General features: G+C 43.3%; 1 protein-coding gene and 1 pseudogene across 2 annotated transcripts; both read right to left on the bottom strand.

Moving 5' to 3' along the window:
- Positions 1-994: 994 nt before the first annotated feature.
- Positions 995-5,303, bottom strand: LOC119826065 (annotated as a pseudogene).
- Positions 5,304-9,891: 4,588 nt separating this feature from the next.
- On the bottom strand, positions 9,892-12,803 carry Cga (glycoprotein hormones, alpha polypeptide). Of its 2 annotated transcripts, none has more exons than XM_038348382.1 (3): positions 12,704-12,803; positions 11,526-11,767; positions 9,892-9,969 (listed from the first exon to the last, which is right to left on the bottom strand). In XM_038348382.1, exons 1-3 carry the CDS (start codon positions 12,801-12,803, stop codon positions 9,892-9,894), a joined length of 420 nt encoding a protein of 139 aa, XP_038204310.1. The 2 variants fall into 2 exon arrangements, with proteins under 2 accessions (XP_038204310.1, XP_038204311.1); XM_038348383.1 differs by having other exon boundaries at positions 11,526-11,710.
- Between the last annotated feature and the right edge of the window lie 1,463 nt (positions 12,804-14,266).

The raw sequence follows: 14,266 nt of genomic DNA, 5'->3' as shown, positions 1-14,266 counted from the left end.
TGAAGGGAAGTTGTATTTTGTCAAAGGTTTTTCAGCATCTAATGAGATGATCATGTGGTTTTTTTTTTCTTCAGTTTGTTTATATGGTGAATTTCATTAACAGATTTTCGTATGTCGAATGTCCCTGCATCTCTGGGCTGAAGCCAGCTTGGTCATGGTGGATGATTTTTTTTATGGATTTGGTTTGCCAGTACTTTATTGACATTTTCCATCAATGTTTGCGATATAAAATAGTTCCACACTGGCCCAGAATGGAGTATAACACAGGTTTATTTATTTGGGGGCAAACTCACAGAAAGAGTAAAGATTTGCAGTCCTCTGTATGCACTGGGAACTAAAACTGAATCCAGAAGCTAGGGGGCTCACGTACACCCCCTATGTCTGCATTTATAGTACATGAGACCACAACCCCAGAGAAGTTAAGTAACAAAGTGAACCCTGAGAGAAACACACATAAATACCCCTGGAAAAAGGAAATGGACAAGATCTCCTGAGATCGTCCTCTCTCTTAACAGCGGTGCCTTCATCACCAAGTCTCTTCAGAAAGTCTAAGCTCAGTCTGCAAGCCATTGCATTCACAAATGAGCTGCCCTTAATGGGGCCGTTTCATGCTGCTAACGGTTCCCATTAAAGGGTCCCTTCTGTCATTGACTGATCACTCCAGTTGCCCAAACTGTATCTTCTTTCTGTCAGAAACAGGACATCTACTCTCTGTACATTTTCAGTCTTGGCAGGCACAGAACGTGCTGGGCCAGTTCAGGGCCACTAGGTGGCAGCATGTTTCTTTACAAACTGCTTCGCTGGCGGCTCCTAAAAATTCATTTTGGCGGTTTTGTTGTTGTTGTTGTTGTTGGTGGTGGTGGTGGTGGTGGTGGTGGTGGTGGTGGTGGTGGTGGTGGTGGTGGTGATGGTGGTGGTGGTGGGGGTGGTGATGGAGCTGGTGGTGGTGGTGGTGATGGTGGTGGTGGTGGTGGTGGTGGTGGTGGTGGTGGTGGTGGTGGTGGTGGTGGTTGTTCTTAAACAGTATCTGGAGCCCCGACTCAGGAGAACTAGAGCTGGTACAGGCTCATTGTTCTGCTCAGCTTTAACTTTCTTGCCAGCATTTCTTCCATCTTCTGGAACATTCTCTTTTAGGGTCTTATCTTGGTGAGCTCCGTTTTCAGACTTGATAACCTCTTGATCATCCGTCCTGTCAACATACAGCAGCAGCCCGTCACCTTCAGCAGATATTCCGGTGACTGCCAGCTGGGTAGAGAAAGCCGATGAGAAAGAACAGCCTTTCATATGAGCCAGGCACACTGTCTCTTGGAAATCCACACTCTCGGGGGGCCTGGCACCAAGATAGCTGCCATGGAACTGGTCTTTACAGACCACAGACTGAAACATCTAGAACCTCATCTCAGGATCAGGATAAAGCCTCTGACAAAAGCAGTATAACCCAAAAAAGTTGTCATTGTACTTATGGCAAGAATTTACCTTTGATTTATGGAGAAATAATCTGCTTTTTAAATTGTTTAACTTGCTGATTCCACAATCACAGTGAAAATTTCATTTTTGCCTATAGTTCAAGTAGTTTATGGCTTTGTGGCATACCTGAAGACTAGCCAAATTCTGGCTGGTACAGGCGTATATATGGTGCTTGCTCTTCACTGGGTGTGGTGATACCATAGGGTCCCTGCTGGAGGGCACAGTACTATAGTCAGTCAGTTTTTAGGGTCACATCCCTCCCAGGCTGATAAGAAGATGTATCAACCACCATCAGATGACTGGAAGGAGAAAGGATTAACTTGGGCTTATGGTCTAAGGGGCTCCAGTCCAATGTGACGGGAAGACATGGCAGAAAAAGCTTGTTTACCTCTGGGTGGACCAGGAATCAATCTCTTTCTTTTTCTTAGCTCCCTAATTTTTCTTTACAATGTATACTTTCTATAATTTTAAGCAAACCCTCTACAGTGACACCCTACCACCCACCCCCCCTCCAAAAGATAATAGTGGCAAATTTTAAACACCACACTAGAGGCCTGACGTGTAGGAAAGTCACTCCTTGAAGGAAAATGATATTACTCCATTAAGACTGGTTCGTTTTCATCCTGGAAGAAGTTGCCACGAATTGTTATTTTTTAAAGTAACACCTAGAAAATGGCTTAATGTGTCATTTGACTGGAATCGAACGTTTTTCGAGAATGTAATTAATATGTTGTTCCAGGATCTGTAAACGAAGAAAGTCACAACTGTGATGACTTTCAGGATGTCCTTGATGCCAATGCCTGGATGCACACTGTTCCTGCCCATGCTGGTGCCAACGCCTGAACACAACTTGTCTTGCCCACCACACGATTGGGATCTGCACTAATGCTAGTAAGAAAGTTCCTGGCTTGTGTAGCCAGCAGGGTTCCAGGGAGTGGTAGGCTAGGTTGAACATTATTTCATACTGAGTCATGGCTTAGAAACTCTATAAACACATTTAATTTAATTTAGTTTTTATTTCTAAGACAGGGTCTCACTGTGTAGACCAGGCTGGCTTATAAGATCCACCCACCTCTGACTCCCTAGTCCTGGGATTAAAGGCATGCGACATAACACCTGGCATGCATTTAGTTTTAAATTCAAGAAAATCCTCTAATTGAAAACAAAACACATACAAAATCAAACTTACATACAGACCTTTTAAAATAAAGGGAATAAAGTTTATCTTGATAGGTAGTATGGAACAAAATTAAAATTGCATACCTTTATAGCATAACTCAGCATGCCTAAAGATGGTGACAGATGCTCTTCATTTTCTGGGCTCCACATCTAAACTATTTTCAAGAATCGATATGATCTTGTATGACAAGATTTTTCCACACACAACACTCAAATCTACTCATCCCAAATGGGGAGCCCACTATAGACCAAAGAGTGGATACCACCAAAGTTCAACTTGGTGGACCATGAGTCCTATTGGAGTTACTCATGGGTATATGGGTGAGGGGTAACTTATAGAAGTAGAAGTGACTCAAAGACAGTTACATTACCAGAGTTTACTCCTCCAGCGGGTGGCAGCTTACAAAAGCTGGGAACCCAGCCTGCAGGCAGCTCAACAGGTTGGATAGTGTCCTTTTTTTTTTTTTCTGCTTTCCGAGACAGGGTTTCTCTCATAGCACTGGCTGTCCTGGAATGTGTGTGTGTGTGCACGTGTGTGTGCACATGCGTGCGTCAAGAGGGGGGCCTTTGGGGGCCAGAAGAACATGTTGGATCCTCTGAAGCTGGAGTGACAGACACTACAGGAGAGAACTGACTCAAATGGTTTATTCTCTGCCCTGTGCATGATCGCTGTGACACACACGCCCCCTCCCACTAAAAGAGTGAATAACCTGGGTGTGGTAGCACACACTTTTAATTCCAGCATGCAGGAGGCAGAGGCAGGTAGATCTCTGCGAATTTGAGGCCAGCCTGGTCTACAAAGTGAGTTTTTAGAGAATTAGTGTTAGGTTTTACCCTGGGTCTCTGTACTAACTTGTCTTTGGTTTTTGGTCACACAGGTCAGGGTGGGTATGGGCTCTGTCTTGTGGAGTGGGCTTTAAGTCAAAGGAGACATTGATTGGTTTCTCCTATACATTCTGTGCCGCTATTGCCCTAGCATATCTTGAAGGCATACAGATTGTAAGTTAAAGGTTTTGTGACTGGGTTGGTGTTTGTTTCTCCTTTGCTAGCATGCCGAATACCTCCCAATAATAACGACACTAAAACGGGTGAAGGCTCTACGTAGGCACCAGCTCAACTTCTCCATGTTTATTGAGTTTGTCCTCACTTAGTTGTGGGTATTGTCCTCAGTAATGTGGCCCAGCTGTCAGTATGAGGAGAACAATCTATTGTCTTAGCAACAGCCTGGATTGTTTGGGAATTTCCGTGAGACTTCCTTGTTTAACAACTCGAATAGATGCAACCTAGTCCCACTATCAGAAGCCTCATTTGGTGACAAGAGGTGGCTAGTTGAGACTCCACAGCCTCTGTTATTAGGAGATCTCATTAGGATCACCTTCGTAATATAAAGTTTCCACTGTGCTAAGTTTTCAGATTATCCCCAAATGCCCCTCAATGGAATTGAGCTGTTGTACTACAGCTCTTCAGTACAACTTGAAATCAGGAATGGTGAGACCTCTAGAAGTTCCTTTATTGTTCAGTATTGTTTTAGCTAGCCTGGGTTTTTTGTTTTTCTGTATGAAGTTGAGAGTTGTCCTTTCGAGGTCTGTAAAGAATGTGTTGGAATCCACTGGGCTTGTATTGACTGTAGATTGCTTTAGGTAGGAAAAAATAAATCTTAAAATATATCTATATATAGTATCACTCCACTGATTGTCTCTCTGACTTTGCAAAAGTTTTTAGTTTCATGAGTTCCATCTCTCAGTTGTTGGCCTGGACCCCTGGGCAAATGGAGTCCTCTTCAGACAGTCCCGTCCCACACCTATACTCTGTAGGATTCTGCCTCTATATTTCTAACATATATTTCAGTGTCTCGGGTTTTACGTTTAGGTCTTTGGTCCATCCAGAGTTAGTTCTTGTGCCAGGTAATAGATACATGTGTTGTTGCTTGTTGGGTTTTTTTTACTCTTTACTCTTTGCTTTTTGCAGGGGGCGCCGCCCAGCTCCCAAATAAATCACCACAGAGTCTTATTCTTTCTTATAAATGCTAGGCCTTAGCTTGACTTGTTTCTAGCCAGCTTTTCTTAAATTATCCCACCTACTTTTTGCCTCTGGGCTTTTTCCTTTTCTTGCTGCTTTAATCTTACATTCACTCTCACTCAGTGACCGGCTGGGTGCCTGGGTGGCTGGCCCTTAGCATCCCCCTCAGCTTGTTCTCTCTTGCTCTTTTGTGTTTCCTCCCAGACTTCTCCTCCTTCTTATTCTCTCTGCCTGCCAGCCCCACCTGTCCTTTCTCCTGCCTTGCTATCAGCCATTCAGCTCTTTATGAGACAATCAGGTGTTTTAGATAGGCAAAGTATCACAGCTTCACAGAGTTAAGCAAATGCAACATAAAAGAATGCAATACGTCTTTGCATCATTAAAACAAATGTTCCACAGCATAAGCAAATGTAACGCACCTTAAAATAAAAGTCCACCACACCCATGTCCAGTTTCAGACTTCTATATGTGGGGCTCCAGTCGTCCCAGCGCCGTTTGTTTAATTGTGGTCTTTTCTCTGGTGTGTGTGGTGGGTAGTAGATAGCTGTGCTTGTACATACAAGGGTAAGGCTGTATTTGATGTTGGGGTTGGGTTTGGGGTTGCCATTGGGTACCAGGTTAGGACGGGAATGCGGCATGGAGTGGGGGTGGGACCTGGGGATGGACTTGAGGTTGGGGTTGGGGTTGTAGTTAAGATAGGATTAGGGTTGTGGTTGAAGTAAGGTTTGGAGTTACCATTGGGGTTGTGAATAGGGTTTGGTTTGGTGTTGAGTTTGGGGTTTTGGGTTCCAGTTAAGGTTGTGGTTAGGTTGCAGTTTGGTTTGTTTGGTGTTTGTGTTTGTTGGGTTGGGGTTAGGGGTGGAAGTTGGGGTTCAATTTGGGGTTGGTTTGCATTTGATTTGGGAATGGAGGTGGTGTTGTAGGTTGTGGTTGGGGATGAAAATGACCAGGTGTGGGATGGAGTCTAGGGATATGGTTTGATATAGGCTTGGGGCTTGGCATTCCAATTGGGTTGGGGTCAGGGTTAGAGCAGAGTTGGGAATGGTGTTGGAGTTAGGGTTGGGCTTCGGTTTAGGATTGGTATTAAACTTAATGTTCGGTTTGAAGTTGGGGTATTGCGGATGGGATTGGGTTTGAGTTTGGGGTTGGGGGTATGGATGAGACTGGGGTTTGCAGTAGGGGTGGGGTTGTAGATGGGATTAGGGTTAGGGTTGGTTGTGCCTGGTTTTGGGATGGGGTTTAGAGTAGGGGTGGAGGTATCCTTGGGGTTCAAAATGGTATTGTATTTGGTGTTGTTAAGTATATGCTGGCTAATTCAACTTGAAACAGACTAGAGTCATCTCAGAGGAGAGAACCCCGATTAAGGAAATGCCTCCATAAGACTGGACTGTAGGTAAACCTATAGAGCATTTTCGTACATAGTGATTGATAGGTGGTACCATCCCTGGATTGGTTGATGATTTAAGTTTTATTAGAAAGCAGGCTGAGCAAGCCACGAGGAGCAAGCCCATAAGCAGCACCCCTCCATGGCCCCTATATCAGCTCCTGCCTCCAGGTTCCTGCCCTGTGTGAGTTCTTGCCCTCACCGCTATGATGAACTGTTACATGGAACTGTGAATGAAACAAACCCTTTCCTCTTCAAGTTGCCTTTAATCATGGTGTTCCATCACAGCCATAGTAACCCTAGTACCTAGTTAAGGCATTAGGTTTGAAATTGTGCTTGTGTTGTGGTTATGGTGATGGCTGGGTTTGAGTTTGGGTTGGGGGTTACGGTTGAGGTTGAGGTTAGGGTTAGGATTGAAGCTATATTTGGAATTGTATTTGGGGCGCACCTTGGGTTGGTGTTCAGCTCGGTATAGGGTTGGTTTGGAGTTGGGCTAGTATTAAAATTGAGATGGGGGTTGAGATCAGGACAGATACTGGGATTGAATTTGGGGTTTAGTTTGGGTTTGGGTTGGGTATTAGGATGGGCATGGAGTTGCAGTTAGGGTTGGGGTTAAGTTTGGGGGGTTAGAGTGGGTTGGAATTTGAGTTTGGTCAAGGGTACAAGTGGGTTGGGTTGAAGATGGGCATTGCATGTGGGTTAGTATGAAAGCGGGGACCTGGTTGGTGCTGGGGTTGAGGAATGGGGTCAGGTTGAGGGTGGAGTTTCGGTTGGGATGGGATGGGGTTCTGTCATTGTTCGAGAAGGGGTTTGGGTTGGAGTTGGAATTGAGGCTTTTGTTTGAGGTGTGGTTGCTGTTGGGGTGGGGGTTCAGGTTAGAGTGGGTGTTGGGATTGGAGTTGGTGTTGTTGGGGATTGGCTTGGGGTTGGGACTGAGTTTAGAGTTGGAATTGAGATGGTTTTCTTCCTGGGGTTGTGGCCACCATCCAGAAGTGATAGCCAGGGATACAGTAGAAGTGAAATGTGATTACCTTATCTACATCTAAGGAACACTTATTTATTCCTCTCTGAATTCAGTTAATCATATGTTTATTTCAAAATGAACCATATTTATTATATAGTTTGGTTTACACTCTTGTTACTTCCTGTGTAAACATGATTAAATAAGTCATTGTATTTTATTTTCTTGATATAATTGATATTCATTGATTGAATTATATATCTAATTTATCTTGTGATTTGTTTAAATGTCTCATGTAAAAATTCATTAATTAATCTTAATTATTTAAAGAATATCATACTCCTGCTCAAGCACCCAGAAATCCCGCAGGTTGTTTCACCAGGAAGTAGTTTGTCCCAGTCTATAGGTTTCTTACAGATTATCTTCCGAAAGCTAGAACCCTGAATGTTGCAGAGTTGAGGCTTTCATACATTTCTGGCTTGTTTCCCATGTGACTACCTTCATTTTGATTGGACACTTCATACTACTAAGCAGTAATGACTAGAATAGAAGGAGGAGGAGAGGAAGGAGCTGCTGCAGGAGAGACTTGGCTGGTTCACATGTCCACGTAAGCACACTGACAACCCCTCATCTACACACATGGACGCTGGCCAGCCCACATGGTTGGTTTTTGTTTGTCCTTCTCTTGGCCAAGGTCAGCCCCTCCTCCTCCTACTATAGTTTGTCTGTCTCTCTTCTCCAGACACAAACTGTGACTCAGAATTGGCCCCAGAGCAAGGCCTGTCTGCGTTGTGCACCACTCTACCTGCCAGTGGGGATCAGTCTGGCTGTGATGCTCCATTCTAATGGTTTCTAAGTCAGTTTGTCTGATCCGGATGATCACAGGGATATCCCTTTCTCCCATCACAATTTCAGCATCCTCTCAATTACCTCTGTAACATAGGATGATCTCAGACTAATAACGACACCCCAGTCAAGGTTGTGTCTGTAGCTTTCCTCTTCTTTTTCCCCCTCCAAATAAGCTCTCAAACCTGTACACAGTACATGCTCAATGATTATCTGCTAAACTTTAGAATAAACCAGTGGTCAACACCACTATTCTCTTGGATTAAACAGTACTTGCTTACTGCCTTTTCTAAACTTTGTATTTTATAAAATTCTTTATCTCTGAATCTTCATGCTCAAATTACCAACACTTGCTGAGTGTTCAGTAAATGTACAAGGAGGGAAACAAATGAACAAAACTAATGTAAGCTAGGCATGGTGGCTCACGTCTATAATCCTATGGATCAGCAGATTGAAGCAGAAGAATTGATGTACATTCAAGGCAATTTGGGGATATATAGTAAAGCCTGAAACAGCCTAAGCCATAAGATGAAAGCCTACCAAAACAAAACAGCTAATCTTTATCTGTATTTTCATGTGTCTTAAAAAAGCACACATGTCTATTTTAACTTTTACCATAGCATCTGAAATATTTACTAAATTGCTAAGGAACTGATTGGTCACTCAGAGATAAAATGATAAATTTTTGATGGTTGAGAACTTTACATATTTTACTTTTTTGTTGTTGTTGTTGTTGTTTTGTTTTTGAGGCTGGGTCCACGTGGTCCAAGCTAATCTTGAACCCTTGTGCCTCCACCCTCCAAGTACCACATGGACTGAGATTAGACACATAGTCCACCATAACCAGCTTGAAATTCATTTTTGAAAACCTTACCTGTGGCAAGTATTTTTTTTAAAGAAATTTTAGGTCTGTGTTTTAAAATTCCAGTTCTTTTAGGAACATAGCTTTGGAGCAGCTTTGACTTCAACCACGGCTAATATGATGTTGTGACTATCCTGTTGCCCTCGCCGTAAGGATGACTGTAGCCAGAAGCTCGGGAGATGTGACCATGATGCCTAACAGAACTGAGAAGCACGTTGCTCGGTTTGTTTGTGTGTAGGGTTGAACCCAAGACTGCATGCCAGGAGCTGTGTCCTCGGTCTCTGGAGCCTTCTCTAGAGCTGGGTGGAAGTGCTTGGCACTGCTGCTCTCCCCATGAGTGCTCACCTGCCAGCTTACTCTTGTCACTTATCCATGCACACTCAGACCCGCTTGAGTCTTCTGGAATTTTAGAGCAATGTTATTTCCTCTGACGACAGTGATGTCCTGTTCCCAACCACCACTCAGCCACAGCCTGACTAACAGAGACTAATTCCATTCTGGGGAGAAATAAGTCATGTAGATAGATAATTCATGCTTTACCCTTTCCCATCCCCAGAGAAACATGCTTCACTTTTTGTTTATGGATTGTACATTTTTACCAATGAAAATCTTTCAACTCAAATATCCATGATGTATGTCTATTTACTTATAATTTATATGCATGTATTAGCATAATACTTTACCTGTATTTTGATACAATATAATAAAAGAGAGATGTAAAGGGGACATAAACATGAGTAAAAATAGAATTTTTTTATCTTTTTCTCCTACCCCAATGATAAATATGATATCTGATAAATAGCCCACTGGCTGATGGGAGGACAGCATGCTTCTAGAAGGTTAGATGGAAGCAAGATTATCCACTGTTAGGTCACTACGTGTCTCTGGTCCCAATTCAACATGTTGGATCATTCCCTCTGATAAATCTTGTCCAAGTAATAATAGCTTTGGTTTTAAAGACAGCGACAATTCTGCGATTGATGATTTAAAAGGCTTTATTTCTGACGGAACCAACTTTGGTGATGATGCTAAAGACTCTACTTCCCCTGATAAGAAGAGGCTGCCGATTGCACTGAAGTGTGAGGGGATGGCCTGAGGCTGCAGTGTGGGAGGCGGTGTCACATGGTGCTGCCCCACAGACCAGCGGTCACCAGCACAGCCGCCTGCAGAAAGCTAAGCCTTGTGATAGTAGCAAGTACTGCAGTGGCACTCCGTGTGGTTCTCCACTCTAGCATATCCCAAGACTGTGGTCTGAAAGGGGAGAGAAACAGGAAGGCAGGGAGACAGACAGAACGACAAAGTGTTAAATGAAGCAGTAGCCAGAATGATTTCGTCGCTGTTTGGTATGTTTACGTTTCCACTTTCCGGGGATATAGTCATTCTAACAGTTAAATTCACATCGCAAAATAAGCTATGCTCCTTCAACCTGCTTTTGTTTAGCTCTGTCCTCTCTCTCTCTCTCTCTCTCTCTCTCTCTCTCTCTCTCTCTCTCTCTCTCTCTTTCTCTCTCCATTTTTAAGAATTTTTATTTCAGCATTTCTTAGGCAAACACTCAGCCATTGATCTATATAACCACCCCTAAAAAATACCTACTTACTTGCTATTCCCCGCCGCCCCCCCCCCCACACATTTCTTTAGAGTCAAACCTCAGAGATTCACACATCTCGCCAATGTCCCCCAGGTCGCTGGGTTTTGGTGTTTTGGTTTGTTTATTCATTTCTGCTCTTGCTGGCCATGTTTTTGCGACATCATCATATTATGCTAACCTAGCTAACCTAGAATTCACTGTGAAGACCAAGTGGGCCTTTTCTCTCCCGCTTATATGGTATATGTGTGTTGTGGGGTGCTATCAGGACAATTTAGAGGAGTCTGATCTCTCCTTCCATCATCTGTGTCCTGGGCACCCGACTCAGACCATTGTTCTTGTCTACAAATGCTTTTACACATTGATCCATCTCACCAGTTCTGGCCAGGTAGGATTAGAACCCTTAGGGTCTTCTCGTTCCTAGTTCCTGAACGATGGTATCACAGGAATGCACTGCTGCACCCACATGCCTTGCTATTTATTTATTTATTTATTTATTTATTTATTTATTTATTTTTAGAATATACTAATCGCACATACATACGGAGTATAGTTTGGTCATGTGATGCTGAGGCACAAACTATGATGATCAAACCAGGGTGGAGGTGTTTTCATTCCTCTCGCCTACTGTACCGTTTCTCTGTGCCGGTCAACTTTTGGAGCCTTCTCTTCTAGTTCTCTACATAATAAATTGTGGTAAGCTGTCAGCACCTAGCTGTCCTGTAAAAGCCGAGAACTGCTTTTGCCTGGTATGTTTTGTTATCGCTGTCTGAACTTCCGCCATGCACCTCCTGTTGGTTATTTTTTTTTTTAGACTGAGGCCACTACTGTTCTCTCTACTTCTGTGTCGCCAACACATTCCATTTAGCTTATTCTTTTTTAAAAATATTTATTTATTTATTTATTTATTTATTTATTTACTATATATACAATATTCTGTCTGTGTGTCTGCCTGCAGGCCAGAAGAGGGCACCAGACCTCATTACAGATGGTTGTGAGCCACCATGTGGTTGCTGGGAATTGAACTCAGGACCTTTGGAAGAACAGGCAATGCTCTTAACCACTGAGCCATCTCTCTAGCCCTAGCTAATTCTTTTAATTAAACAGGGAAGGTGTGATGTTGCCTGTACAAGGGAGCAATAAATACCGGTCACTGGACAACGTAGACATCAAGCCCTGTGAGTACCAACTATCTCTGGATGGAATGGTAAGAAGCGCTCACCTTAGTAAATGATTTGGCCACACAGCATGTGGCCTCCGAGGTGATATTCTTTGGAACCAGCATTGTCTTCTTGGACCTCGCTGGAGTGGGGTACGCCCTGGAGAAGCAGCAGCCCATGCACTGATACACTGGGTTGCCCAGCTTGGAGAAGTATTTATTTTCTTTCAGTTTACATTCTGGGCAACCTAACCAGCAAAAGAGAGAAGGAGGAGATTCCCCAGAAAGGCTTTGCAGATAACTCTCTCCCCGAGTACGACAGGACAAACACGTTTTGCATTGGCAATAAAAAAGGAAATAAGTACTTTTATCTGCATATTAATCTTCACACATGATATCTTTATAAATCACTATAGCTCCATTCACAGAGAAGCCATTTTTGTGGACTTGCATAGGGAGTTTGCCACAGTGGTTTCTCGTCCTCCAAGCACAGACTTCTCCCAATGCTAATTGCATGCTTAGAGAGAACACAGAAAGTTGACGGAATGCCTCGTTCATTTGGGAGGAAAATGTTTCTGGAGGCAAGTCTGCTATTGTTTTTCCCCATAGAAACTCCAAATGTTGACAGAAAAAAAAATTACCAGAATTAAGAAAAGCTTGGTGAGGTAAGACAGCCTGATAATACGAAAGACATCTGTGCTTAGAATTCGAGATTCAAATATTATCACTGAGCAAGAGAAAAACCATGACAGATAATAGTTCACCATTCTCGAGCTGGTGGGGTTCTGTCAGGTGCTGTACGAGATGTGGCAGATAATAGAGCAAAACAGATTTAATGCACAAAACTGATTCCTTTTTCCCTCACTTGTTAACTGATATGAAAATTCATCTGTGAAAGCGACGCTAGCATTTTCGGAAATCTGGAAGAAACGGGGAAAACAGCTGATCTCAGTAAGGGTGACTTTTCTCCTCATCAAACTCAGATATGGACCAACAAGGAAGGTGCTTCAGATGGACATGTTTAGGATGCTGTGAAAATGAATGTGGGACAGAACACTTTCATTGTACATTTTCTGAACTGAATTTAATTTTGGGTTCACGGTCTACAAGTGCCTAGATATACACCCGGGGGTGAGTATTTGTCCCACGTGAAAAGGGGTAGAAATTAATTAACGATTATTGATGTGCATCTAGAAATACACGTTTCCCTTTTTATTGCAAGCCTGAGTTCGGTCACATACCGTGAATAATCAAGTCTCCATCAGGAAGAGAATGAAGAATATGCAGGAACATGGACAACATGACCAGAAACACAGCTGCGTATTTTCTGTAGTAATCCATCGTCCTCCTGCAAAGCACACGTGAGAGAAGGCACAAAAACATAACAGTCTAACCTTAGCTTACCAGTCATGACGCAAATCCAGTAGTGTTCGTGTGATTCCTTTAACTGCTGGTGCTGGCTTTGGGCGCGCTAAAGTCACTGCTCTACCGCTGAGCTGTGTCCCTTGCACTAACAACCGGCACGTTTAACATTATTGTTCATAACAGCCATTATGTCTTGCCCCCTCTGCTTTCAGCTTCCAACATACCCTAAATCCACGCAAATGAAAAACACCGCATCGTTTAAGGAAAGAGATAGGACACCGTGTGTCTCCCTATTCCGACCTACGCAATTAGCACCTAACAACCCTCGCCCTCTTCTCCCCCCTCCCCCCTCCAGCCATGAATTCAGAGCAATTCTTCAGCCTCCCCAGTGTAATTAAAGGAGTAGTTAGGGGTGACGGATATGTAAACTAAGACAACAATCACCAGAACAGTTATAATGAAAGAAATGTCAGATATTGGTCTGGATGCATGAAAATTGGATAATAGAGACATCGCCAGTGGAAATATAAGATGGTACAGGCTGTTTACTCTGGTAAGTAGCCTGAGAGCTTTTCTTTTTTTTTTTTTTTTCTTTTTCTTTTTTTTTTTTCTTTTTTTTTTTTTTTTTTGGTTTTTCAAGACAGGGTTTCCCTGTAGTTTCTAGAGTCTGTCCTGGAACTAGCTCTTGTAGACCAGGCTGGCCTCGAACTCAGAGATCTGCCTGCCTCTGCCTCCCGAGTGCTGGGATTAAAGGTGTGCGCCACCACCGCCCGGCCTGGGAGTTTTCTTGTTGTTCAGGCGGGGTTTGCGGGGAAGGCTGTTTGCTTGCTTTATTTATTCATTTAAGTGGTTAGGGTTTCAGGTAACCCAAACTGTCCTAAATGCCCTTTATAACTGAGGATGACCTTGAATTCCTGATTCTACCGCCTCATCTCCCAGGCACTAAAATTACTTCTGTGTGCTAACTCGCACAGTTTTATGGCCATTATTCATCGATATATGAATTCATATTTCTATAAACATCTATAATGAGCATATAATAGAAATATATACCTAGAACAGGTAACCACTGTTCTAAGTCCATGATTCCTGAAGTAGAAAGGTCCTAGAAGCATCAATGGGTCTGTGAGGACAGGACAATTAGCAATAATACTAAAATGTTCTTTGCATTTCTCAGTGTAGACCCATGATGTGGCAGTGAGACAGGGTAAATAAAGGGTTACATTAAACCAGCTGGGTCCTACTAGGCCAGACATTGGGGAGATTTAAAGACGATCAAACAATGCTGCTCTTCTCACCAACATTTTCTGTCAAGGAAATTGTCACCTGCTTCCTGGTGGCCTGTAACCATAATCCCAGCACTCTGAAGGCTAAGGCCTGGGGATCCTTGCATTTCTACACCAGCCTGTACTACAGAGCGAGGCTCTGTGTCCCCAGAC

This window comes from Arvicola amphibius, chromosome 11 (assembly GCF_903992535.2).
Source record: "Arvicola amphibius chromosome 11, mArvAmp1.2, whole genome shotgun sequence".
NCBI lineage: Eukaryota > Metazoa > Chordata > Mammalia > Rodentia > Cricetidae > Arvicola > Arvicola amphibius.
The sequence above is the reverse complement of the archived record's forward strand: the minus strand, read 5'-3'. Positions and strand labels throughout refer to the sequence as shown.